This window comes from Phodopus roborovskii, unplaced genomic scaffold (genome assembly GCF_943737965.1).
Source record: "Phodopus roborovskii unplaced genomic scaffold, PHOROB, whole genome shotgun sequence".
NCBI classification, from domain to species: Eukaryota; Metazoa; Chordata; class Mammalia; order Rodentia; family Cricetidae; genus Phodopus; species Phodopus roborovskii.
The window spans coordinates 7,514,059-7,540,273 of record NW_026125295.1 but is presented as its reverse complement, the minus strand read 5'-3'; the positions used below and the strand labels follow the sequence as shown (position 1 = coordinate 7,540,273).

At 53.9% G+C, this 26,215-nt stretch overlaps 1 protein-coding gene across 1 annotated transcript; it reads right to left on the bottom strand.

Moving 5' to 3' along the window:
* Positions 1-753: 753 nt before the first annotated feature.
* On the bottom strand, positions 754-26,106 carry Acvr2b (activin A receptor type 2B). Its single transcript, XM_051202318.1, has 11 exons — positions 25,799-26,106; positions 7,519-7,726; positions 7,064-7,173; positions 6,788-6,939; positions 6,567-6,710; positions 5,199-5,342; positions 4,774-4,922; positions 3,064-3,178; positions 1,832-1,970; positions 1,611-1,741; positions 754-1,106 (listed from the first exon to the last, which is right to left on the bottom strand). The coding sequence occupies exons 1-11, from the start codon at positions 25,848-25,850 to the stop codon at positions 912-914; spliced, it is 1,539 nt and encodes a 512-aa protein (XP_051058275.1). The 5' UTR covers positions 25,851-26,106; the 3' UTR covers positions 754-911.
* Between the last annotated feature and the right edge of the window lie 109 nt (positions 26,107-26,215).

The following is a 26,215-nucleotide window of genomic DNA, read 5'->3' as shown; positions in this document are numbered from 1 at the left end:
TTCGGTATCTCCTCCATAAAAGAGATCTACAGCCTTATGTCTAAAGAAGGATGTCACTAAACTGCCACGCCCTCACCCAGTCCTAACACACAAGCAAGGTACCGCCCCCCCTCCGGCCACACCCACGTGAGTGGGAAGAACCTGGGTGGGTGGGGCAGCCTGGCCCTGCTCTTGGACTTTCTCCAGACCCTGTGCTTGCTATTATTACCGTTCGCCCCATAAGCTCCTCGCCCTCCGTCCCTTGTTACCTGAGAAAATAGCCTCCATAGCCAAGGGCGCTGCTCCAAATGTGCCCAAGTCCAGTGTAGCTCTGCTCCAAACCCGCCCCAGAACCATCTCCCTCCTAAACCATCCCCCCATTTCACGTTCCGGCTGTTGGGTCAGGGTGACGCCCATTAGCTCCATGAGGACGCATCTGCCCTTTCTTAAGCTCACTGCCTGAAAAGGGAGAAACACAAAATAAAGGGGCCCTCTTCCGAGGAAGGGTATGTTCATGTAACAGTCTTCAAAGGTTCCTCTAGTAGAGATTGCAGCATTGAGTTTCCTAAGACAGGAGATGGGTTTCTTTGTGTTACAGATTCTGAGACGGCAAAGAGATCGCTGGGGAAAGTCAATCCCGAAGGACAGCAGTGGCTGAGGCTCTTCAGCAAGGCGCTGGCTCTGCACCTCAGCGCCTGCTGACACGGCACGTCCGCTGTTTGCCATACAGTAGAACAATATGCTGGTAAAAACTGATCCAATCCAAAAATAATATTATTAATAATAATTATAATAATAATAAAAGTCAAGGTAAAATAGCAGCTGCATTTTATGTGTTTGTTGGTTTTATGGGATTTCCAAAACAAAACACAACTTTTTTCCTTTTTTTTCTTCAGATCCACTGAGTCTGGAGAGACACTCATATCCTAGGCTTAGATGCTGGACTCTTTAGGGGGCAGGTCCACATTGGTGACCGAGGTCACCAGAGAGACTAGACAGTCCGAGGTAGTGCCGTTGACCGACCTCCTGATCAGGGACACCCGCTCCTCCACGCAGCCTGCTGAGAGGCGAGCCTCTGCATCATGGTCCCAACACTCCTCAATGGTCACACAGAGCTGGGCCAGACCCTGCAGAGCAGTGGGAGGAAGAAGCCTTGTTAGGGCTAGCAGTGAAGACAGCAAGAGATGACGTCAGGGGACCAGGCAGAGCCTACGGCCCAATCACAGCCATTGCAGGTCAATTAGGAGACTGCAAACTGCAGGCTCTCAGACACCCCCCCACCCCCACCCTCCCCACCCCCCCACCCCTCCTGTCAGTCACCCCACTGAGTCTGGACCTCCCTTAGAGCCCCAGGGAAATGTTTGCTAAACTTTAACACAGGAAGAAGAGGAACACCCCACCCCTGCACCCCGACAGACACAACTGCTAGCCTTGGAGCACCGGAACTCACAAAGCAGAAACATAAAGTTGAGCACCAGAGAGGACAAGGAGGTCAGGGCCAACCTTACTCCCCACAACCTCAGAGATGCCGCCCTAGGGTCCAGGGAACCTTCCCATGCGCGTAGGCTCCTGCTGGACCAGGCAGGTCCCCCTCACACACCCACAGCGTGGTCTGAACCCAGCTCCCTCACCGGGTGCTTCAGCCAGTGATCCTTAATGGTGGGCCTCATCTTCTTGTGCACAACCACCTCCTGCAGCTCCTCCAGGGAAGGGTGTTGGCCAATCTCCTCCTCAAAGGGCAGCATGTACTCGTCCACAGGCCCTGAGAGGTGAGGAGAGAGGCTAGTGAGATCACTCGAGGCCTAGCTTGAGGTCCCCAACCCAGGATGCTCAGGGCTGCCAGCCCACTCACCATCTGCAGCCCTGCAACGAGAAACAAGCTCCCACAGCACCAGCCCCATGGCATACATGTCGATGCGCAGGAAGGCGTCTCTCTGGAAGTTGATGGCTCCCTCCAGCACCTCGGGGGCCATGTACCGTCTAGTGCCAACCTACACGAAGACAAGGGAGGACAGGGTCTCCAGAGACCAGCTACACGCAAATGCACACTCAGCTGTCGTGTGTAGAGAGCTGTAGCCTGTGCACAAGACTGGTTAAGACAGAGACGTTCAAAGCAGAGAGCCTGCCTGCGAGGCCAAGCCCGGCCCCACCAGAGTTAAGATTATATCTGATGACAACTGTAGACAGCACACAGGTCCTAGAATACACCAACCAGCTACTCCAAGGCTTTGGACTCTGCTGAGTTTAATACCCGAAGCAAAGCCACGCACTCAGAAGGCGAGGCAAGAGAGGCGAAGCTCCAGACCAGGCTGAACTATGCAGAGAGACCCTGTAGTAACCAAGGGAGATGAGACATGACACTTGTCACTCAAGCATGAAAATGGAAGTTTGGATATCTAGACCCCACATAAACGCAGCCTGCCTGCAACACCAGCATCCAGGAGACAGGCGGGGTCCTCACAGCAAGCTGGCTAGACTAACTGGCGAGATCTACGTTCAGGTGAAAGACCCAGACTTAATATACAAGGTGGCGGGCATCAAGGCGGGCATCAAGGAAGATGCCCAGTGTCTACCTCAGGGTTCCACATGGAAATGGGAATACACACACTACATAAACAACAAAGCAAAATTTTAAAAAGCCGAAACAAAATGGCAAGAACACATTTAGAAACACCAAGTGACTCTTCCAGAATGATGTGGCTGGCTTAACTTTCCATTGCTTTTTCTAGGCACAAGCGCACACACACACACACACACACACACACACACGCGCGCGCGCGTATACACACACAGGCACGCACGCACGCGCACACACAAAAACACAGGCATGCACACAATGTATTTTTGAAAAATAATAATTACAACATAAAGAGAGACTGAAATACAAGGAGGAGTGGCTGAAGCCCAAATGGGGAACACGGATTGGCCAGAGGAAGCTTCGCCAACCTCCAGGCCTTGGTTTCCCAGCTGGAGAGGCAAGAGCCCTGGTTCTCTGAGTTCCCAGGTAGCTCCGAAGGAGCACCAGCTGAGACTCAGAGCCTTAGCCCTGTGCTGGCCCTTACTCCTGCTACCCAGACTCCTTACCTGCCCATGGGTGTCCCCGGGAGGCTTCCCTGGCTCAAACCGAACGGCCAGGCCAAAGTCTGCCAGCACAGCAGTGAGGTCACTCTTCAGCAGAACATTCTTGCTTTTGAAGTCCCTGTGGAGGCCAAGTGCAGCCCAGCATCAAGACCCAGCCCGCCTTGAGACGATGAATCCGTGTGCCTCCCTGCACCGCCGCTCTCAAAGTACTAGAGCTTGGGCTTGTAGCTCCCAGCTTAAACCGTCCCCAACTCTCTGGGGCAGGAGGTAAAACTGCTTGGGAGTCCCTCACAGACAGCCTACTCCAGAAGGCAGAGCAGCTCCTCCCATGGTGGCTGGGCAGGCTCTGGACCACAGTTCTAAAAGCCAGCCCATAAATTCTCAGAGGCCATGGCACACGAGTCTCCCCAGAAGTTAACCAGCTTTGGAATGGAACAAGAACCTAAAGTCGGCTTGCCAAAGCCACACGGCAGGGCGCAGCAGGAGCGCGTGCAGGCTCCCAGCTCTGCCCCAAGTCCTTAGTGTCCCCAGCTTCCAGCTGAGCCTTGCTGTGAGGATAAACCGAGGTCTACACAGGTGTTTCAAGCACCCGACACTTACTGGGCACGGCTGTAAATCTCATCTACGTGCAGGAGTCAACCTCTGCCTCACATACAGCCTTCTGTGACACTACTGTCAACACCAGCGGGGGCCTTCGGCTTTGAAGCCAGCAGTCAATAGGAAGCTCCCCCGCACCCTCAAACCCCCTCCCCCACAGTCACAGAGCTGACTAAAGTCGCCCGTGGGGCTGCAGTCTCTGTACTATGCTCCACCCCCTGTAAGGTGGCGCTGACAGAGATAGCTTCACCTCACCAGACTGGAACAAGGCTCTTTGAGGAGGGAGGGGGCGAAAAGGATCTCACTGTGAGGCCTTGGCTAACCTGGCACTCGCTCTGTAGACCAGGCTGGCCTTGAACTCACAGAGATCTGCCTGCCTCTCTCCAGTGCTGGGATTAAAGGTGTGCGCCACCCCACCGTGCATGCCATTTAACAGTACACACCGGTGCGGTTCAAGGCTAGCCCGATGGCTCAGGTCTATCAGCCTAGAGTCTGGGAGGCTGTAGAAGTCCTGAACTCAAGGACAGCCTGAGCTACACAATAAAACTCAAAAAAGAAAAAAAAAAAAAAGAAGTATGTCCGGGCAGTGGTGGTGCATGCCCTTAATGTCGGCACTTGGGAGGCAGAGGCGGAGTTCAAGGTAAGCCTGGTGTACAGAGTGAGTTCTAGGACAGCCAGGGCTACACAGAGAAACCCTGTCATGAAAAAAAAGGGTGGGGTGGGGTGGGGAAAGGCTCAGAAGTCCTAAAAAATCCTAAGGCAATTGTAAGAGGCCTGTGAGGTCAAATCATTTTGTAATGATCTATCATTTGCCTTTTAATGCTCACCCCAGGAGTATGGTGTCATTGCCAGCAAACATAGCCTATAGGTCAGATACTAGAGTCCTTTTAAGGACTCAGAATGGCCTTGATGACCTGGAATAGTCACGTTGTCAGCACTTCCTCGTGTGCTCGGTAGGGGGCGCCAGAACCCTGGCCTGGAAAGCTAGCCATCGGCCAGGTTTGCAGTGAGTGACACACCACAGGCCGATCAGGAAGGGGAGGCACCTCTGGTTTCCAACACCACCCTGGCAGCAACTCCGGCACACATGCACGGAGGAATCCTTAACCCAGGTACCTGTGGGCAATAGAAGGCTTGTGGCCCTCGCCACGGCACCAGGGCACATCCTCGTGCAGGTACGAGAGGCCTCGTGACATCGTCTCTGCCACATGACACAGTTCGTTCCACGTGATGATGTTCCCCTTGAGGTAATCCGTGAGGGAGCCCTAAAAGAAGGCAGCACAGACTGTGGGCGAAGGCTCCAAATGCAGGAAAAGATGCAACCCCGCCCAGCCCCGGGAAGAACATCTCACTGCCAAAGTGCCGAGTGGGCGGAGTGGCAATTCTTGCCAAAGAAGGGACCCAGGGTGAGAGGCACACCGGATGTAGGCAGGGGTCATCCAGTCACAAAACCACCATTGAGACCTGTGTCTCAGCTGGGGCCTTCCTGGTGGGTGTGGCCTCAGCGGGGGGGGGGGGGCTTTCGGGTGGGTGTGGCTCACCTTGTCGTGGAAAGCTGTGATGAGCCACAGTTCCACCTCCAGGTTGGTGCCTCGCTTCTCGGCAGCAATGAATTGCAACAGGTTCTCATGCTTCATGCCCGGAGTGCTGAAGATTTCCCGCTCACTCTGCCACGACTGCTTGTCCTGAGTGAGGCAAGAAGACAGCTCAGTCCGGCCACTAGGAGCCTCACACACTAGGAGCCTCACAGCAGCACAGCCACCCGACACACCCATCTCCATGCCCACTCCCTGGATTCCCAGCCTCAGCGGCTACAAGATGCATCTGAAGAACCAGACAGACTGCAGACCTCTGCGGGGCTGATGCCAGCACCCGGATTGACAAATGGGACCGCAGACGCCGAGTGAACGCCCAGTATCAGCCAGCAAGTGCTTGATCTGCCAGGTGTCCTGGGCAGGAACTGCTTTGGGTTGCCTGGTGTCTGAAGCTTCTAAGGTCATAATGTCAAAAACCAAACTCGGGGACTGGGGAGATGACTCAGGAGTAAAGTGCCTGCTTGGCAAGCAAGAAGACCTGAGTTTGGATCCCCAGCAGCTAAGTAAAAAGTCTAGCGCAGTGTCCGCCTGTGACCCGGTGCTAGAAGCAGGAGGAACAGAGATGGAGGGTCCGGTGAGCTCCAGGCTCAGAGAGAGGCTGTCCCTAAGAAACTAAAAAGTCAGACACTGGAAGGGTGGTGCCGAGGTTAAGCACTGGCTGCTCTTCCTGAGGATCCAGGTTCAATTCCCAACACACACGACAGCTCACAGGCGTCTGTAACCCCAGTCTCAGGGACCCAGCCTCACAGGTGCCAGGCAAGCATGTGGTGCACATAGATACACACAGACAAAACACCTACTATACACACTTTAAAAATGTTTTTCTTAAAGATAAATAAAAATAAAATAAAAAAAAAAATAAAATAAAAATAAAAAAAAAATAAAAATTTGTAAAAAGCTAGGCATGCTGGTTTGCACCTTTAATCCCAGCACTTGGGAGGTAGAAACAGGTAGATCTCTGTGGGTTCCAGGCCAGCCAGGACTATACTCTGACACTCTGTCTCAAAAGAAAACAAAACAGGCGGAGTACAATAAAAGGAAAACCCTGAGTGTTAAACTCTGGCCTCCACACACACACCTGTGCGTACCCCACATACATATACAACACAGAAGTAACAGCAAAACCCAAAACCAACACGGGTTGAAGTTTAGCAGAGCCTGACACTGATGCCTGTCCTAATGGACCAAACACTCAAAGACTCAAAGACGGATGGCCTTGCTCTCCACACGGATCAGGGACTAGACGGCCCTGTCACAGAGACTCCAACTCAGACCACAGCCAGAGAAATGGCCTGGACAACCCCAAAAATTCACCTGGAGTGGGAAGATCTTGACGGCCACAAAGTCGTTCATGAGCTGAGCCTTCCAAACGCAGCCAAAGCGACCCCGAGCCTTGATCTCCAGCAGCTGCAGTGGCTTCAGGCCCACCAGAGGGGATGGGGGCGGGGGCCCGGGGTCCTGGGAAAGCAAGGGCTAAAAGGAGTCTGTCCAGCCATCCCTCCTCCCTGCCCCGCGCCACGCTGACAACGTCTCACCTCGTGGATGTCCACATGGCCATAGGGAGGCTTGCGATGTCGATACATCCAGAAGGCCAGCAGGACAATGAGGGAGAGGCCCCCAATGGGCAGCAGCGAGTAGGCCAGCACCGTGAGCAGGGTGGGGGCTGTCGGGGGTGGCTCGTACGTGACTGGGGGACACATGGAGCTCTGTGTCACACAGCCCGCCTGCTCCAACATTCCAAGAGGCCCTGCAACCACTCCCCACTGGCTCCAGAGTGTTCGCTTAGACCCCTCTTCCCACGGGCTCCTCACCTTCTGGGCCCCCGGGCTCCGGCAAGTGGGTGAAGCGCTCGTTGCAGAAGTTGCCTTCACAGCAGCAGAAGTACACCTGGGGATTCTCCTCAGTGGCCACACACTCCTGCCTGAAGAGGGCCCAGAGGCCGCGTTACAAACTCAGGGCAGAGAAGGCAAGGCTCTCCCAGACCCCTCCCCACAGACAGAGAGGGCGAGCCCACTTCCCCTGCAGTGACCCAAGCCTAGGAGGGCAGCCAGGCACGCACAGACCCGCACAGAAATGCTGCTGAGCTCAGGAGCGCAAAAAGCAGTAAAGGGGCCTGGGACCCCGGGCACTGCCTCAGAAGCCGTTTTCCAGCTCAGGCGCCCTGGGATCAGTGGGTGAGGACAGCGCAGGTGGGAGGGAGCTCGGGCGGCTTCTGCAGCGCCAACAGAACGGGAACGGGCACCCTGGCGCCCTGGCCAGGGCATACCTGTCGTAGCAGTTGAAGTCATCCAGCCAGCAACCCTTCTTCACTAGCTCGATCGTGCCCGAGCTGTTGCGCCAGGAGGCGTAGCAGTGCAGACGCTTGTCCTGCTCGCCCTCGCAGCGCTCCAGGCCGCTCTGGTTGGTGCGCTCTAGCTCCCAGTTGGCGTTGTAGTAGATGCACTCCCGAGTCTCGGCCTCCCCACGCCCAGAACCTGTGCCCCAGAGAGGAGAGAAGCTGAGCCAGTGACCTGTCACTGGGAAACGAGGCCGTGCTCAAGGCCCCTGGCGAAGACGCCAGCCCACCCCTCCACCCTGGACGCAGGGCCCCTTCCCATCCACACATCCAACACTATGAGGAAGACCAGGCCAGTATTTTCTCCTCATCCCCTGCCCACACCGGCCAGTAATTCTGCGCTCCTTCTTGCCTGGTACTGCAGAGCATCTAAGCTTATCTGAAAAGGGGTAAGCTCCCAGGGTCATCAAGGAGCATTTACTCAGACAAGAGGGCTAAGCTGCAGTCACAGATCAACTGTGCAGCTAGATTTGGTGAGCACAAACACAGGTACAACCTATCCACTCAGCATAAATTCCATCCAGATGGATGACCGCTCTGACTTATAATTCCCCAAACCCTCCATTCACCCAACCCATCTTTCTGATAAATCCCACCAACAAGCCACAGTCCCGCCATTAGCCCGCAATGGCCTCATGAACCTTTGGGTGTAGGATGTGAAAGTACACAAAAGCCAAAAAAGGAAGGCCCTGCCTTGATCCCTCACGGACCTCCCGACAAGAGTGTGATGTTTACTACCTTCCAGAACCCTACACAGAAACCCTAAAGGATGCAGAACAGGGCTCAAATGGATAAGCCAGAGAGCAACCAGGACCTCCCTCTCAGAGATGTGCAGGGGCACCACCCCCCCTCACCTCCTCACCCCTGCAACCTCCACCCCCACCCCACCCCCACCCGTCCCCTCCGCCCCCAGTCAGGACTTTATTTAAGCCTGTAGGCAAGACTCCGAGGGGAGAGTGCAGGCCTGAAAATGAAGGCCAGGCAAGTGCCAGGAGCCTGGGTGGCACGTTTATTGCTCACATGCCCCAGGCCACTTGTGGCACTAACTGGCAGTTGAGCTAGTGAAGTGCCCAGTTCATCGAGTACAGAGCTGCTCCTCTCCAACCTGGAGTCTCCATGAGCAGCAGCAGCCATGATAACAAGAGTCTCTGACAGGTCCACAGTGCATGCATAAAAAGCCCAAACAATCCCCAAGAGGAAGCGAAAGCCTTGGCACCATAAACACTTGTAGGACCCAAAGGCTCAGGACCTCACCTGAGCAACTGACCAGACTTTGTAACAGCGACCCCTCCAGAGCAGCTTTGAGGTGTCCAAGCCCTGCTGATACTCCCCAGCTGTGTGCCTGGGGTGAGTCACCTAGCCACGCCCTGGAGAGGTGACTGACATCACCTGCCTCCTAGGGCTGTGGTGACCCCTGCAATCCAGACTTCACATCAAGCCTGCCTGCAGGCTTTACATCCCTGTCACATTCCACACCCCTCCCACACCGCACCCAGGCTACTGGCAGCTGGAGACCCAGGGGCCTCCCGCTTGCTTCCTCTCTCCTCCTTGGCCCTGTTTCTTCACACTCTCACACTGGCTATTTATAGCCTATGGCAAAATTCCAAACACAAGGCCACCTAGACTTTTAATAGATGCCCACACCAACAGCCAGGTCAGGAGTCTCCCCAGGGGGCCCTGCCTGCTCACCCATCCCAACAAGAGAGAACCTACACACCTACACTTCCACCAGTCCCCAGGGCCACAGCCAAGGCAGCCAGAGATGGGGACCCTAAAGGTGAGCACGAGAAACACACACAGCACACGAACATGAACGTCGCAGCGGCAGAAGGAAAGCCAACAAGTACCTGGTTTATCTTCGAGTCCTCCACCCTGGGCTGGGGACATGGCTCTGTGGTGAAGAGCACTTGTTCTTGCAAAGGACTGGGTTTGGTTCCCAGCATCCATGTGGCTGCTCACAACCACCTGTAGCTCCAGTTCCGGGGAACCCAGTGCCCTCTTCTGGCCACCATGGGTACTACATACACATGGTACACATGCATGCAAAAAATAAATCTTAAAAAATCCGTCACTCACCTAGCGGTGGTGGCGCACACCTTTAAACACTGCGCTCGGGAGGCAGAGGCAGGAGGATCTCTGTGAGTTTGACCTGTACTTGTGTGCCATCCAGGCTGACACCCACTTGGCACTTAGCTAGTTCACGCCACACCCCAGGCACACAAAGCATGAGGACCCTGGGTGGGTCGCGTCACAGATGACAGAACGGAAGCCGACCACTCCCTGAAATTCCTGTGCTTCAGAGCCATAGCCAGTGTGCTCACAACAGCAGTGTATGCAAAGCAGCACTGGGAAGCCTCATGGCCTTCGAGGGCTCCTTTGTGTGTCTAAGCACCTTCGACTCAGTACACACTGCTAAGTTCTTCTCCAAAACAGCTGAACCAGTTTCCCAGCAGCCTCACCGAGCCACAACCCCACCCAAGCGCCCGACACAGGTGGCGCCTTCCCGATTACAAACATTCCTGGGGACTACTGCCATCACTCTTTCCATGTCCCTACATCGTGAAAAATCTATGTTCTTGGGAGCAACCTGCTTATAACAACCCCCTACCCCACCCCAACGCAGCCCACACCACTTGTCACTCATGCTGTCAAAAAAAGGATGTCTACCTGATGCTAACATGCCTAGGACATTTCTTGTAGTATTTTCCCAATTTATTTTCCTTCCAACTTTCATTTTAAAGCTCTCTGCCCACTTTTATTTTCTACAATTCTACAATCTCGTGCTTTCTTAAGACCAGACATTTGTCCTAACGAATTCATGGTTTACATTTGTTTTTTCTCCTGTTTTTCCCCTAACATGCTCTACCACTGGGCAACACGGATTACCTTTTAAAATATCCTGTGTTGCCACTTCTAGCCTAGAAGGTAAGGTTCACTTAAAAAATTGTTTATTTATTATGTATAGTGTTCTGTCTGCATATCCTGCAGGCCAGAAGAGGTCACCAGATCTCATTATAAATGGTTGTGAGCCACCATGTGGTTGCTAGGAAATGAACTCAGGACCTCTGGAAGAACAAACAGCCAGTGAGTGCTCTTAACCTCTGAGCCATCTCTACAGCCCAGTAAGGTTCACTCCTATGCTAGTATGAGCTAGGTAAGGTTCACTTACCTTAAGTGTGGCCTATCTTTGAAGTGTAGTACATAGGCTGTAAGCCTGAATTAATCAGCCTTCCAGCCGTCTCTCCCTGGGAGTGGTTTAACTCCAACAACTTTCAATTTTCATTAGTATTTGATCCTCATGGGAATAAAATTTTAATGTATTATATTCAGTATTTATTTAATATCTTGCTGCCTGTAACCATCTCTAAAACATTATTCGTAGGTTATACAGCCAAGATTGGGTTTTTGTTTTGTTTTGCAGCTAAAATGGGATTATGAAACTAAGTATATTAGCTACTTGTGTGATATTTTCGTGTTCTAACAAATAAAGCTTGCCTGGAGATCAGAGGGCAGAGCTAGCCACTAGTTAACCATAGAGGTCTGGAGGACCATACAGACAGGAAGTGATAAGGCTGGACGGAGACAGGAAAGGATAAGGTAGAAGGAGACGGAGAGGTAAGAGGTGACTGAGGCTGCTCCTTTGCTTCTCTGATTTTTCAACTCTTACCTCGATATCTGTCTCCGAGTTTTTATTGATAAGATTAATTAGGGTCACACTTCAGATACTTTTTTCAGGATTTATTCTGGTTCATCATTTGAGGGGAGGAAGTCTGCAGGCATGCTTTCATCCAGACAGGAGTGTGAGGGTGCCTGCATCCATCGGGGCAGGGGTGTGAGGATGCCTGCATCCATCAGGGCAGGGGGTGTGAGGATGAGTGCATCGGGGCAGGGGGTGTGAGGATGCCTGCATCCATCGGGGCAGGGGGTGTGAGGATGCCTGCATCCATCGGGGCAGGGGTGTGAGGATGCCTGCATCCATCAGGGCAGGGGGTGTGAGGATGCCTGCATCCATCGGGGCAGGGGTGTGAGGATGCCTGCATCCATCGGAGCAGGGGAGTGAGGCCCTTTGCTCACTGGGGTGGGTCAGGATGCAGTAACAAGGCTTGATCCACTTCTTCCAGCTAAGACTCCCAAAGGCTGCAGAACCTCTGTAAACAGAGCCACCGGTGGGAAACAGGGTTCCAACACATGCGCCTACAGGGGGCATCTCACACACCAAAATGTGGAGATGTCTTACTGTTTGGGGTTGAAGCTTGCTTCTGCTTCCTTTTCAGGGAAACCACCTCATTCTGTAACCCTGGCGAGCTCCACACCCGCGATCCTGTCTTAGCCTCCCTGGATTAGTAGTAACTCCACACACCTACACTTGTACTGGAAACTTAAAGGTGGGGGGGGGGGCTTTTAAGAGATGAATGGGTCACGAGGGCCCTTACTTCATGGATGGATTAACGTCATAGCACAGAGAAGGTCGTGGGGGGAAGCTGTAAGCAGCCCCACCCTCTCTCCCCACTAAGGCCCTCTAAATGCCAGTCACTATTGATTCCAGTCCCCTCCCACGGAAGACTTACAAACTGTCCAATGTGTGGCATTGTTACAGCAGTAGCAAGGGACTAAAGTACACATTTGCCACTTTTTCATTATTGTGACCAAATCCCTGACAAGTAACAGAAGGGAGGAAGGGATTATGTGGGCTCCGCCCATCACAGCAGCTTTCTCCTTGTCTCTTTTTAATTTAGTCCCAGGGTCCATCCTCTCTGGAAATACCCTCAGACACATCCAAGTATGTACCGCATTCACTAACGGCCTAGGTTGTTCCCTAACCCAGTGTAGACAGCGGAATTAGCCGTCACCTACCCCTTTTTCCTATTGTCCAAGATCCTGTCGGGTAATTTTTTAAGATCTCAACCCCAACTCACTGTTTCTTCCTTTCATTACATCTAATCTATCTCTTCTACTTAAATCATTTTATTTTTAATTATTTACTTTTATTTCATATCTGTGTGAGCTGCCATGTGGGTGCTGGGAATTGAATTCATGTCCTCTGGAAGATCAGCAATGCTCTTAACCACTGAGCCATCTCTCCAGTCCCCACCCCCCACCAGGCTGTCCTGGAACTTACTACGTTAGACCAGCCTGGCCTTGAACTCAGAAATTTGTCTGCCTATTCCTTCAAGAACAGAACCAGGCTTGCTAAGTATGCACAAAACCCAGGGTTTGATGCCCAGCACCTAGAAAAAGTAAAACAAGCCCCCCCCAAAAAAAAACCACACATGGGGGGAGGCTGTGCCAGGAACAGAACTCAGGTCCTCTGGGACAGCCAGAAATGCTGACCACCAGACCATCTCCACAGCCAAGATCATCCTGGGTCATTCTAACACTTCCAAATCCCCCTCCAATTTATTTTTTATTTACTCGTATTACTTGTAAACGTGTGTGTGAGAGCAGAGGAGTGTAGGTGACCCTTGAGGCCAGAGGCATTGGATCCCTTGGAGCTGGGTTATAGGTGGTGCTGGGAACTGACCTCAGAGCCTCTGGAAAGAGCAGCTTGTGCCCTTAGCCAGAGCTCTCTCCCGCACCCCCGTCTGATTTTAAAATGGACTGACTGACTGTTCATTTCTATGACTTTCACCTGTGGTAGATTTTTTTTTTTCTCAGATTTTGATATTGGATATTGAAACATTGCCTTCCAGAGGGAAATGCCAAACCCCTACCAATCTGAAACACCTTTAATTTCTTGTTTTAGAGTTTCCCAGAACAGGATGATATGAACTTCTAACTTCCAGTTCACGCTTAGAGTTATAAATTCTCAGAGGAAACTGCTCCTGCCTCCATGTGCTCCTCCTTCACCCTAGGCAGAGACAATACATTATCGAGTTGTTTGTCAGCCACAGGCTGGCTGCAAGCTTTCACTAAAGGGAGGACACCAAGGAAGCCTTAGGGCAGGAGGACCCCAACCTCGATTCCACATCTACCGAACCTGAATCTCTCAATTAAGGAAATGGGCAAGTCTGTAGGAATGAGCAATTTTAGCAAGGGGTGTGTGCGTGTGTCTGTCTGTCTGTCTATAAGAGTATATACCCTAAAGCCGGGTAGTGGTGGTGCACACCTTTAATCCCAGCACTGGGAGGCAGAGGCAGGTGGATCACTGCGAGTTCAAAGCCAGCCTGGTCTACAGAGACAGTTCCAGGACAGCCAGTGCTACACGGAGAAACCCTGTCTCAAAAATACAAAGTATATGCCCTGTGCATGCAAGCCCCGTGGAGGCCAGGCATGTAAAATCCCCGGGAGCTGGAGTTAAGTCTGAGAGACGCTGGACGTGAGTGTTAGGGACAGAACTCAGGTCCTCTGGAAGAGCCACAAGTGCTCCTAACCACTGGACATGTCTGCAACCCAGGGTAAGCACTGACTGGTGGAGGGGCATGACAGTGTCCGGTGTCTCCACTCTTTTGTCCCCCAACTGCCCATTCCTCACACACAAGCAGCTCAGTTCGCTTTCTTAGCGTGTCATGAGGCTTTGCAGTTCATGTGTCCACTATAAATGCCACAGAGAACCCAAGAGCATTTTCCAAAGTGACAGGACAAAGCCAGGGCGTCTCATGTCACCTCTAGACCAGACTTCATAAACAAGTCCCTGGCACCTCCGTTGCACAGAACAGGGTGTGGCCCAAGGCCTCCTGCCAGCCCTCTAATTCCCTGAAGATCGCTGGAGAGCGCCCGACCAGGTGGAAACCGTAAGCATGCGTCCTAACCCCACTGCGCAGAACTTTACCAAATGTCACTATAATAATGGAGGGAAAAGGAGTCCAAAGACAAGAGAGAGGGCCAGCCAGTGCAGGCAGGCCCTCGGACCCTCGGACCCCTGTGGCTGGGGCTGCCTGGCCCCAAACCCACAGAGACAAGTTGATTCCTGAGGCATGAGCACACTGGGCAGAAAGGGCAGGACACCTCGGGCCAGAGTCACACCAAAACAGAAGGAAAAGGGCATAGCACATTCAGGCACTCAGAACTATCTGAGGCTTCCAGAACCCAGCCCATCCCCCTCCATAGAGACCAGAAGACCCTCCTCAGCAGAATCTAACCAGCTCTCAACCGGAGTCCGAGCTCATCCTTAACCTAAAAGGCATATGCCAAGAGCCATGACGAAAAGTCAGCAGAGGAGACCAAGGGTAGACAACATTTTAACAACAGTTTACCCCTAGAGAAAAAGCAAAGGCCAATACACTTATGAAAAGTAGGATGGACAGCTCTGTGCTCGTACACACAGGTGTGAGTGTGCACGTGTGCATGCAAGTGTGTACAAACATCTAGTAAGAAAGGAATGCTGCCTACCGTGGATAAAGAAGCTGACTGGCTTTGACCTTCCAACAATCAGTATCTGCAAGCTACACTACAGTAGGACAATACTTCCCACTCACAAACCCATGCCCAGTTAACTGCAAATGATGCGCAAAGGCAGAAGAGGAAAAAAAAGCAAGATTACAAGAACCTACCTGCAGAGGCTGGAGAGATGGCCCGGTGGCTACAGCATGGGCTGCTCCTGCAGAGGACCCACATTCTATTCCTAGCATTCACATGGCTACTCACAACCATCAGTAACTCCAGCTCCAAGGGATAAAATGCCCTCTTCTGGTCTCTACTGGCACCAGGCATGTATATTTGCATGCAGGCAAAACACTCTTAAAAAACAAACAAAAAGAAAAAAAGAAAGAAAAAATCTGCCCTTTATCAGAATGTACTAGCACATAGCTTTGGTGGTGCATGCCTTTAACCCCAGCACTCGGGAGGCAGAGGCAGCCTGGTCTACAGAGCGAGTTCCAGGATGGCCAGCCAGGGCTCCCCTGTCTCTAAACAAACAATAACAGCACTGAAGAGCTGGAGAGAAGCCAAGATTGAGGGCATGCACGGCTCTTAGAAAGGACTTGAGCACAGTTCCATACATGCACACACACACATAATTAAAATTAAAATTCTTTTAGCTGGGCGGTGATGGCACATGCCTTCAATCCCAGCACTCGGGAGGAACAGACAGGTGGATCTCTGTGAAACCAGCCTGGTCTACAGAGCAAGTTCCAGGACAGGCTCCAAAGCTACAGAGAAACCCTGTCTCAAAAATCCAAAAACATAAGATGAGACAAAAAAAAAACCAATTAATGAAGGGTAAGTGCCACCGAAACCAGGGATAGAACAAGGAGGGAGACAGAAAACAAAACTTCAAGTTCTGAACACAGATGTAACTGATGGGTATGTCCTGGGTGGTGACCACAAAAAATTCAGGGTGACAAGCCGGATGAGAGCCAGCAAACTCCTGAGTCCTCTAACTGACCCCAGAACTACACAGGGATGGGTCAGGCTCCACACAAGCAAGCAAGCTCCAAGGAACGGGGTACGTATTTACTTCAGCAGCTGCCCACCCCAGAGGGACTCGGTCAGCAGTCACCTGTTGTGACAAACACAAACAGTGGCCGCAGCACCAGCAAAGCCAGCGTCTCTGAGAGGGGCATAGCAGAATCTAGATTCTCTGAGGCTGCCGTTCACAGCATGGATCCCGCCCCCATTTTCACAAGAAAACGCAATGACTGTAGGCCAGCGCTAAGACAACTGATGCTGGGGTTAGCCAAGAGGTTAGACTAACAAGAATTTCCGAGGCGTAGAGGGAAACGCATCTGGGACTGTGGTGTGACACAGCTCACGCAGGACAGCTGCCTGGGCCTGGCCTGGGAACCAGAACTCTAAGCTACGGGCCGATTCAACCAGGGACTGTGTCTTTTCCTTCTCTGGCCTTTTCCACGTCTTTCAGAAAGGGACTGGACTAGTTAGCAGAGGAGAAAGGCCTTGGTTTAATCTCCAGTACTTGGGCGGGGGGATGTGAAACTTAAACATCACATCTGAAATTTCAAATTCACCACAAGGAGCTAAAACTTTATCATAGTTTGTCTCTAAAGCTTCCCCTGCAAACGCTGGGAGGGGGCGGGGGGGGGTCCCCAGCTGGTGGCAATGCTTTGAGCTCAGCCCTGGGTACAGCTCAGTGGGCATGTCCCTTCCTGCCCCTCCCTCCTCCTTTCTCTTGTTCTTCTGCTGGCTCCAAGGTAAGCAGCTTCCTTCCACCATGTCACGCACTGCCCATCACTACAGACCTAAAGCATCAGAGCCCAACCACGCCAGAACCAGCAGCTTCACTGTTAAACAGTCTGGAGCACCCCCCAGGTCAGCTCCCGCTGGCTGTGCATTTAAGTCATCATCAGTCACTATAACTGGGCAACTGTAGACACAAACAGAAGCCTAGGATGAGGCGAGTCCTCCAGGAGGCACTCATAGGTGCTCCCGGCTGACGGTAAAGGCAGTCTTAACCTCAGAACATTGTAATTCAACGTTAGGATTTGTCTGGACCTTTGAGTGACAAACTAAGACGACCTGACTGCACCCACCCCTGGCTTAGTGCTGGACCTCTTGCCTTCCCAGTCTCACAAGGCTGTCACACACAACTCGGTCTCTCGACTGCCCCCACGGAATGACAGAAAACAGGCCCTGTGCTAAAGTTATCTACATCGCTGGTGCTCACCAAAATCCTGCCCTGCAAATCCTCACTTTTCTCAGCTTCATCCAGAGAAGCGGCCTTTATTTTCTGGTCATTGCCTTCAGCAAAGGGACTGCCCCCTGATTAGCAGGAGAGACTCTACCTAGCTTCTAGACATTTCTTCAGGACCATAGTGTGCCCCAATACACGGATTCCCAGCTTTTCCTTCTTCCTATCTCTCTGACACTGACTACACCTGGGTATGTGGGTACGCTTCCCCAACCCTGTAGGCCTTCTCGCTTGTTCCCTGAAGCTCTACCCCACCTCCCACCTTGCCTCTGCTCGCCACGCTGCACCGTGAACACGTGCTTTCTAGTTCCCCACATCTATCTCCTCAATAGTCCCAGCAACTGCTAAGACTCACTAGCATCCTCTCAAACCGTAGTTAAACTGCCTTGGGGCTTCAGAAAGTGAGGAGGGGAAGGTGCAGACAGGCTGACAGACAGACAGAACACTGAGTTCTCCAGCATATACAAAACCACCCACGCAAAGTGTTAAACAAGAACAACAGCCACAAGACCAAATCCAAAACCTTGTTAGCACTACAAGCATGGCCTTATAAAATACAACAAGCAAAACTAGTTTGCCCTGCTGCGGTCAAGAATGTGGCCACCCTTCGGAGATGGGTGTGACAATGGCAGTGTGACGAGAAGCTTCAGAGCACACTCCGTAGTCACCAGGCCCTGGCCACTACCCTGAGAACCGTGGAGAGGGCGGGAGTTGGGGGAGGCACAGACAACCTGTAAATGTCTAACTCTCACCTCAATGCCCGGTGCACTCGGGTTCCCGGAAACACACAAGTGCCGACTCATGACAATTACTCTTCTCTTCTTCAGAACGTGTTTAAATCGTTATTTTTATGTGTAGCTGTTTTGCTTGAATGTATGCCTGTGTACCAGGTGAAATGCCCGGTGCCCGTGGAGGTCAGGAGGGGGCGACAGTGGCAATTCCATTTGGGGTTTACAAAAGAAAGGCTGCTGATCCCACGAAGCGGAAGATGGAGACCAGCTCCTACAAGCTGCCCCCTGACCTCCACATGCATGCCAGGCACCTCCTACACATAGCACACATTTGAAAATGTAAATAAGTAATAAAACTCTACTTCTGTATTACCTCCAGTTGCACTATGGGGGAGGGAGGGGTACCTGAAAGGGTGTGTACCAACCACAAAACTTTCCCTGAGATAGGCGGTCACTCAGTTGGGAGGGCATTTGTCTAGCATTCTTGAAGGAAGCCCTAGGCTCCACTCCCCAGCACCCACACTGGGGGTGGTGAAGCACACCAGTAGCCAGGGCAGTCGGGAGCTGGAGGCTGGAGTTCAAGACTGCCGGCAGCAGCGGCACAGCCGGGTCCAGAGCAGACTGGACTACATGAGACCCTGTCTCTGAGAAGGAATGGGGGCGGGGAAGTGGCTCGGCAGGCAGAATGCTTGTGTTCTTGCAGAGGACCTGGGTTCCATTCCTAGCACCACATCATGGACCTCCCAACCACCTGTAACTGCAATTACAGGGGACCTGAAATCTTCTCTGGCCTCCATGGGCAATGCATGCACATGGTCGGTGCACAGATGCTTACATGGTATGTGCATGCACACACACATGCATAAAAGCAAGTAACTTTTTAAGGGGGAGAGCTTACTCAGGAGACACTAGGCTTTTGTTTTCTAATCTGTTTTTAAGACAGAGTCTCCATAGCCCAGGGACCCCAGAATGCCTCATCTTCCTGGCTCTCCCAAAGGCTGGAATTATAGGCAGGCACTACCACACCTAATTTGAGACCCTGGTTGTACCCACTAACAGCTAAATTTCTGCAACTGAACATACATGTGTTACTTGAACGGCTATACACTTAATACAAATTAAAGGGGGGGAATAAGGCTCATGGGACTTCTGCTCCCCACAGTGGTTAACCAAGAGACCCTGGGGTAAGGGAAGATCTGGGTACAAAGGTTTTCAGCGGAAAGGAAGCAAGCCCTGCCCCACCTTTGAGCAGGTGTCACTCCTTTGTCAACTAAGCCTATGTCCCTGAGCGGCTAAGCCACCTGGCAGATGAACCTTGACCCATGTGTTCTGTGCAGAGATGCTAGATCTCCGGGGGGTCTGAAGCACAGACAAGGGTCCCCTTGAACCCACCAAGTTTACATTCAAAGGGAGTCCCCCCCCCCAAATACATAGAAGAAATGTTTCCTAAGCCCTGGGCTGAGCTGGAGAACTCTGAAACCCTTTGCATCTATGGACAGGCAACAGTCAGGTTGCAGGTAGCAGGTGAGGAGAGTTGACAGTAACAGGGACACAGACGGCGCTGTCTCTATGCCCGGAAACTCTGTGCATCGCTGCACTGCACAAGACAAAAACATCCCGACACCAACACTCCAGCCAGCTCCTAAGTCAGCCTCCAGCTTTCCCTTATTGGCTCAGGTCTGGAGGGCAGTCAAGCATCCCTCCCTCTACTCAGACGGACAGACAACAGCTGGTCTGGTCACATCCTCCCAAACACCCAGCCACAACCATGGAGAAGCAGCCTCCTCCACCTTCCAGCCAAGAGCTTGGGTTTCCAACAGCCTTCCCTTTCCTGCCCGAAACTAAATTTAGCCTTCTTGATTCTCAGAGGTAGAACCCGAAATAGTCTGCTGGGGAACACAGCTACAAACAAGAGCATCGGCTTTGCCTCACAAACACCTCCGCTGTAGCCCAGAAAGTAGCCAGGGAGAAGCCCCATCGTCCAGCAGGCCAGGCGCCTCCAGGGAATGAGCACACCCCCCACCCCAAAACCTGCCCAGTGGGCGGGGCTTCCTCTCCAACACCAGCTCTTTGAGTAAATGAATGAAAACACCAGACTGGGCTATCCAGTCTCCAAGAGGATCAGAAAAAGGTATGTGTGTGCGTAGCAGGATGCCCAGAACAGGGCTGCCGGAGGCCAGCAGTCCCAGAAGCAGAGGGAAGATGCACCAGCAGGCCCGCAGGCAGCAGCCACCTCTGGGCCTAGGACTCATCTGTCAGTCGGGTCCACACTGAGACCAAAAACCAGAGCATAAGGAGCATCCGACCCGAGCAAGTCACTGGGGATGGCGTGACAGGAGGGGCCAGACCCAAGAATTCTAGGAAAGCAACCACACGGCCATGGGGAGATGGCCTAGTCTCACCTCAGCTCACACTTTCACAGGTGTGCAGCGCTCAAAATGCTTGCGCCCGTCCTGCTGCCTACCAGAAAGCTGCTCCTGCCTACCAGAAAGCTGCTCTGAGCACAGTAAGCTTACTGCATGGGGTCAGAAAGTTATGGCCCCGGCAACCCTCAGCAGAACTCTGCATGAAACATGGCCCAGCCCAGGCGCTGCACGCCCGCAGAGGCCACATACCGGCCTCGGGGCAGCCCCTGGGGGAGCCCACCGTGCCCTTCACAGCTTACAGCACTGCACGTTCTAGGCAAAGGCTCGCCCACCGCACGCACCTCCCAAGCCCGTGGGAAAAGACGAGACAAGCCGTACCTTTGGGGCGAGGCTGGCCTCCTGCGCTGGCGTCCTGGGTCTGGCCGGTCCAGGCCCACAGCCGCTGCGGCTCCGAGCGCCACAGGGCAGGCCCACTGGGGGGGAAGGGCATGCCAGGATCCTGCTATGACCCCTGGGCTCGGGGACAGGGGTAGCCTGGGTTCACCCAGCTCCCAGGTGAGCAGAGAGGGGGTATCGGGCAGGCGGAGCCCCAGCAACAGGCACTTCCTGACATTCTGCGCTTGCGGGAGGGAGAGGCCAGAGTGCCAGCCTCAAGGCAAAGGCCAGAGCAGGTGGGCGGGTGCGGGCGGGCAAGCTGCCCGGCCACCCACAACGGGCCGCCTCCCTGAAACCCGAACCACTTCTGGGAAAACTCAAGGACGCCAGGATTCTCCTTGGTGGCAGCCGGTCCGCTGGAACCATTGATTCTGAACCAAACGCATACTCAAAGATAGGCTCAGTAGAGCAGGAATCGTCTGGGAGAGAATCCAGCTCCCTACCTGACTCCAGAGGGAGAAAGACGAATGGGCACTGGTTAACCCTCACCCCATCTCCTACAACTCTCTACCCCAATAAAAAGCTCGACTACTAGACCACTGGTTCTCAACCTACCTACGGATGATTTTGCCCCTACCACTTATCCATGCCAGGAGGCAGTTTTCACTCACCATGGTTAGATATGAGATACTGGAATTGGGCAGCAGAGGCAACGTACAGGCCAGGCCCTTCACCACCACCATCACCACTCCTCCCCAGAAAAATGGAGAATCCCTGTTCTAGAGAGGCCGGTGCAGTCAGGACTGTCCACCCCACACTGTCTCCTAGGGGGCCTGCGAGTGTTTGCCATACAAGCTCAAGGCCCATCCACATATCCAGCACCCCGTTAAAAAAAAGGCAGGCAGTGTACAAGCATCTGCAGTCCTTGCTTTAAGGGTGAGTTCCGGGGACCAGTGAGGTGTCTCTGCAGTGAAGCCTGCCCACTGCCCAGCCCAGCGACTGGAGGGTGGCTCCTAGGAGCCACTGGAGAACCAGCTCCCACAAGTTGTCCTCTGACCTCCACATTCGCACTGACCTGTGGCACAGGCCCACAAACTAAAACAAAACGCTTTTAAAAGACATAAAAATCGGGGCTGGAGAGATGGCTCAGAGGTTAACAGCACTACAACACTGCCTGTTCTTCCAGAGGTCCTGAGTTCAATTCCCAGCAACCACATGGTGGCTCACAACCATCTTTAGTGAGATCTGGTGCCTTCTTCTGGTGCTCAGGCATATATGCGTGGCTGTATACACAATAAATTAATTAATCTTAAAAAAAAAATAAAAAATAAAAGACATAAAAATCGAGGTGGAGAGTAACTGTGGAAGACGGTTAATGGTGCCCTCCGGCCCTGCATGCACACGTGCACAGGTGTGCTCGCGGGCCCCAGTCCAGCATCAGCACCTGTGAGGGGCTCTGAACTCAGGCCCTGAAACCCTGTGGATCCATCCCACCCGCACTACTGACCTCCCAGGTAGAGAGGCTAAAAAACAGACACTCCGAGACAGATGACTTCCTGAATGGGGAGGAAACCATGGAAACTGAGTGTTAGGCAGAACCACTGAATAGCAGAAGTAAAGGCTAGGACATGTCCGCCGCAGACCAGGACGGGATAAGCAAGGGTACCAAGAGAAGTAACTGTACACAACTTTCTATGGACAGGCTGCCCTCGGGAGCGCTGTCTTCAGAGCAGTCAGGATTTTAGGGAGCCCAGAACAGCAGAACAGCGTGCACATACAATGTGTGCAAGACCCCAGGCGGGCAGGGATTCACGGTTTCTGATTCTCTGAGCAGCATGACAAAAGGCACGGGGGGGGGGGGGGGGTCATCCCCTGAGCTCCCAGCAAGACGGCCTTAGGTAACTGCCTGCCAGGGCCAGTTCAGGGGCTTGGAGGACTCTGGGTGCCAGGAAGAGTGGCAGAGGGCTACAAAGCCCACCTAAATAGGACACAGCCAAGGGTTCTAGATCTTCACGTGTCTGGGAGAGTGTCACAACTGCATGGAAAGTCTGACAGCTGGGGAGGGTACCTACTCCTTCCAAAGAGGCAGGCAGCCTGGAATGACCAGACAGGGCAGAGGGCAGGTGACAGGTGACATCCTCTCTGGGGTGGGACTTCCACGGCTCTGTAGTCCTTGTCCTCTCCCACTACAATGGACCAGAAGACTAAAGGTCACTCTCTCATAAGCACCTCCTCCCACGAGGGAATGGACAAGAAACATCTGAGTCAGTGGTCAGCCTGTGACCCTTCCAGGGCAGGGAGCAGAGAGGTGATAGGATCCTTCTTCCGATGCCCCAGCTCGCCTGCTCCGCCCCACCCTGAAGTCCTCTACTCTGAGTCCCAAGTACAGAAACAGACATCAGAGAATAGAATGTACAGATGTCCTCTGCAATGCACGAGTCAAATGTCGGCCTCCTGAGGACGAAAGGGGCCAGGCTGAGCTAGAAAGACTTCCAGACACGTCACTTCTGCCTTCCTTCTCAACCTGCGTGGTCCAATCTGGCATCGAGAAGCCAGAGAACTTGAACTACAGAGAGAGTCCAGAGCTAGAGAGACTACAGAGGACTTGAAGCTGGAACTGCATGTTTTAACAGTGACTATATGTTGAAATGACCAATCTTTACCTTAATTCCACTAACTATGAAAAAAGAGCAAGTCTCTACCCCCAAATTCATACGGCAAGGCCACAACCACCAATGATGTAATGGTCTTTGGAAGCGGCACCCCAGGAAGCGGTGAAGGTTGGATTAGACCAGGAGGGTGGAACCCCTCACGGCAGGGTTCTAGCTCTTAGGGCAGACATGACCATCCCAGCACCGTGGTCCGGCTTCCAGAACCAAGTGAAAATAAGCACCACTAATCTGTAATCTGTAAACAAACACACACACACACACACACACGGCTATTTTAACTTTATGAGTTATGGCTGCAGTTATGTCTATGGGCCATGAGTATGACTGGTGCTCTTAGAGGCCAGAGGGCATGGGACCCTCCTGGAAGTGGAGTTCCAGGTGATCCTGAGTCACCATCTAGGTGTCAGAACTAGAACCTAGGTCCTCTGCAAGAGCAGCAAGCACTCTTATCCACCCAGCTACCTCCCCGGCCCAAGTACCGCTCGCTACTTGAATCCCTCAGTCCTGTGGTATCGGGGCAGCCAGAACTCACTAAGACACAACTACTTCTTCTGTTTACTAACATGACTACCGGGAATTTTAAAGTTAAATACATCTGTCCACGTTTCTATGTTCCTGTTGGCAGCACCAGTATAGAACTCTTCTTTTTATCACAGGGTTGAGTAATTCTGACGACAGAGCCAGGAACATGAAGAAAAGACCATTTTGAAGCCAGAGGCACAGGAGGACCAGCTCTGCCCAAACCAGGACCTGGGGAATTCTCTAGTTCCACAAAAGACAGAGCAGTGGCCACTCCAATCGGGACAATTTACAAGAGGTGACTCCACTTCCCCGAGGAGAAGTACAGGCTCTGAGTCAGAGCAGATGAGTGTCAAGGCACTCTGCTATGCACTCCCCAAACAGAGCCCAGGGAACCACACTCGCCCCGTCCCAAGGGGGGAGGTAACTGGTGAAGTCAAACCGGGTCAAACCGGGGCCCTGATGCCCAAACTCCGAGTCTGAGGCACACTGCGCCAAGGGCGTACTTTCAACAGGTCTGGACTTGAAGGGGACAAGAAATCCAAGCGGTGAAGAGGCAGCAAGAGGAGCTGCTACGTACCCTTGGATCAGCCCACTGCTGCCCTCTCCACAGCAGGCCAATGCTTCCCATCACTTCCTATCCCTCATTCTTTGGGGAAACATCTCGAGCAATACTTGGGCGAACGGCAGAAAGAAACACAATGATCAACCCGAGCACAGCCTCGCTTCGCGACCATTCCAGGACAGCATCGGAAACCTATCCCCAACAGTGTGTGCTCGGGTAACAAGAATGCGGTCTCTGCCTTCTGGCTCCGCCGCACCCAGATTTGTGCAAAAACTCTCAGGGTCGGAATTGATTGCTAAGCCTCGCTACCTTGCAATAGAAGACAGCAGATTGATCCCAGTGAAGGGTGCAAGGGCCATCTGGGATACCCACCCCCGCAGCAGCAAGGGGGATCCCAGCCCCTCCCCTGCACTGCGGGCCCCGCCCCTCGCGGGTTTCCCAGACTCCGCGCTGCTGCCACCTCGGGCGGCAGGGGACCCGAGCTGCATGTGTAATGGGGGTTGGGAACAAAGACGCGCAGGACCCAGAGCCCCAGCCACCGGGCACCAGCCGTCCCAATCGCCACGATCTTTTCTCTGGAGTCTCAATGCCTGACTGTTCACGTTCTCCAGGACTGCCCCAAGCCCGTCGCGCAGCTCCTAGCAGAGTTGGACAAGCTTCAGCACCACTGGGACGGAGAAATCCGAGCCTGAGCTTTAGGGGAGAAAGCGCTTCCCCAGCACAACTTCGCGCGCACACACCCACACGTCCCAGTCCCCAAGCAGACGCGCACCAGTCACACAAATCTCGCAGCCGCCTGCGGGCTGAGCGCGGGTCACTCACGCCCGCCACGTGCAGGCCGGAGCGATCTGAGACCTGTTGGTTCGCCTCCTCAAGCTCCGGTCCACTCGCAGTATCCCAAAACAAAAGCGGTCCCAGGAGGGCGCATCTGTAGCCCGCTGCGAGGAAAGCCGGAGCAGAGGATCGCGACGCAGAGTGGCGGGACGGAGCGCAGAGGGCTCCGAACGGGCGGTGGGAAGCCGTCCGCTTTGCTCTGCGACACCTATGGCTCTCAGGGGCGCGCAGCCCCATCCCAGCCACCCGCGATTAGATGCCCGCCCAGCCCGACCGCCTTCCCCACGCTCAGGTTTTCCTCGCCCGGTTCCCGGGGTCCCCGAGCCCGAGGAACCTGAACCCCGGCCCTGACGCTCCCAGGTGCCCCCATCACCGAGCGCCTCTGCGAGCCAGAATCGCGCGGCGGATCCGCACCGGCGAGCTTGTCTTTACGATCGCGAGCAAAGCGCCGCGCGCAAGCCCGGTCCCAGGCAGGTGGCGCGGCGCCGAGGCCGCGGGGCCGCCCTTTGTTGGTAAACACCGCGCGCCCGGGGTCCCCGCACCCCCACGCCGCGCCGGGTCCTTACCGGCGCACAGCGATCCCCAGAGAAGGGCGAGGGCCGCCCAGGGCGCCGTCATGATCCGCGGCGCCGCCCCGCGGACACCCGGAGCCGGCGGGCAGGGCCGCGCTGCGCTCCCGGGGCGCGCAGGGCCCGGCGGCGGCTGCGCTCTGCTTCCCGCTCCTTCTCTGGGTCTCGCTTCCAGGCGCGCTCGCTTCTGCGCTTCGGGTCCCAGGCAGCGTGCGGGGACCGGGGCTCAGGGCCGCTGCGGGCGGCGCGCGGTGCGGCCCGGGCTATGGGGCGACGCGGGGGCCGGGGGGCGGCGGCGGGGCGCGGGCCGGGGCGCGCCCGAGGCGGGCATGGCGCAACGGGGCTGGGCCCGGGCCCCGAGCGCGGGGGCCGAGTCCGGAGGGGCCATGAACGGGGGGAGGGGGAGGGGAGCTG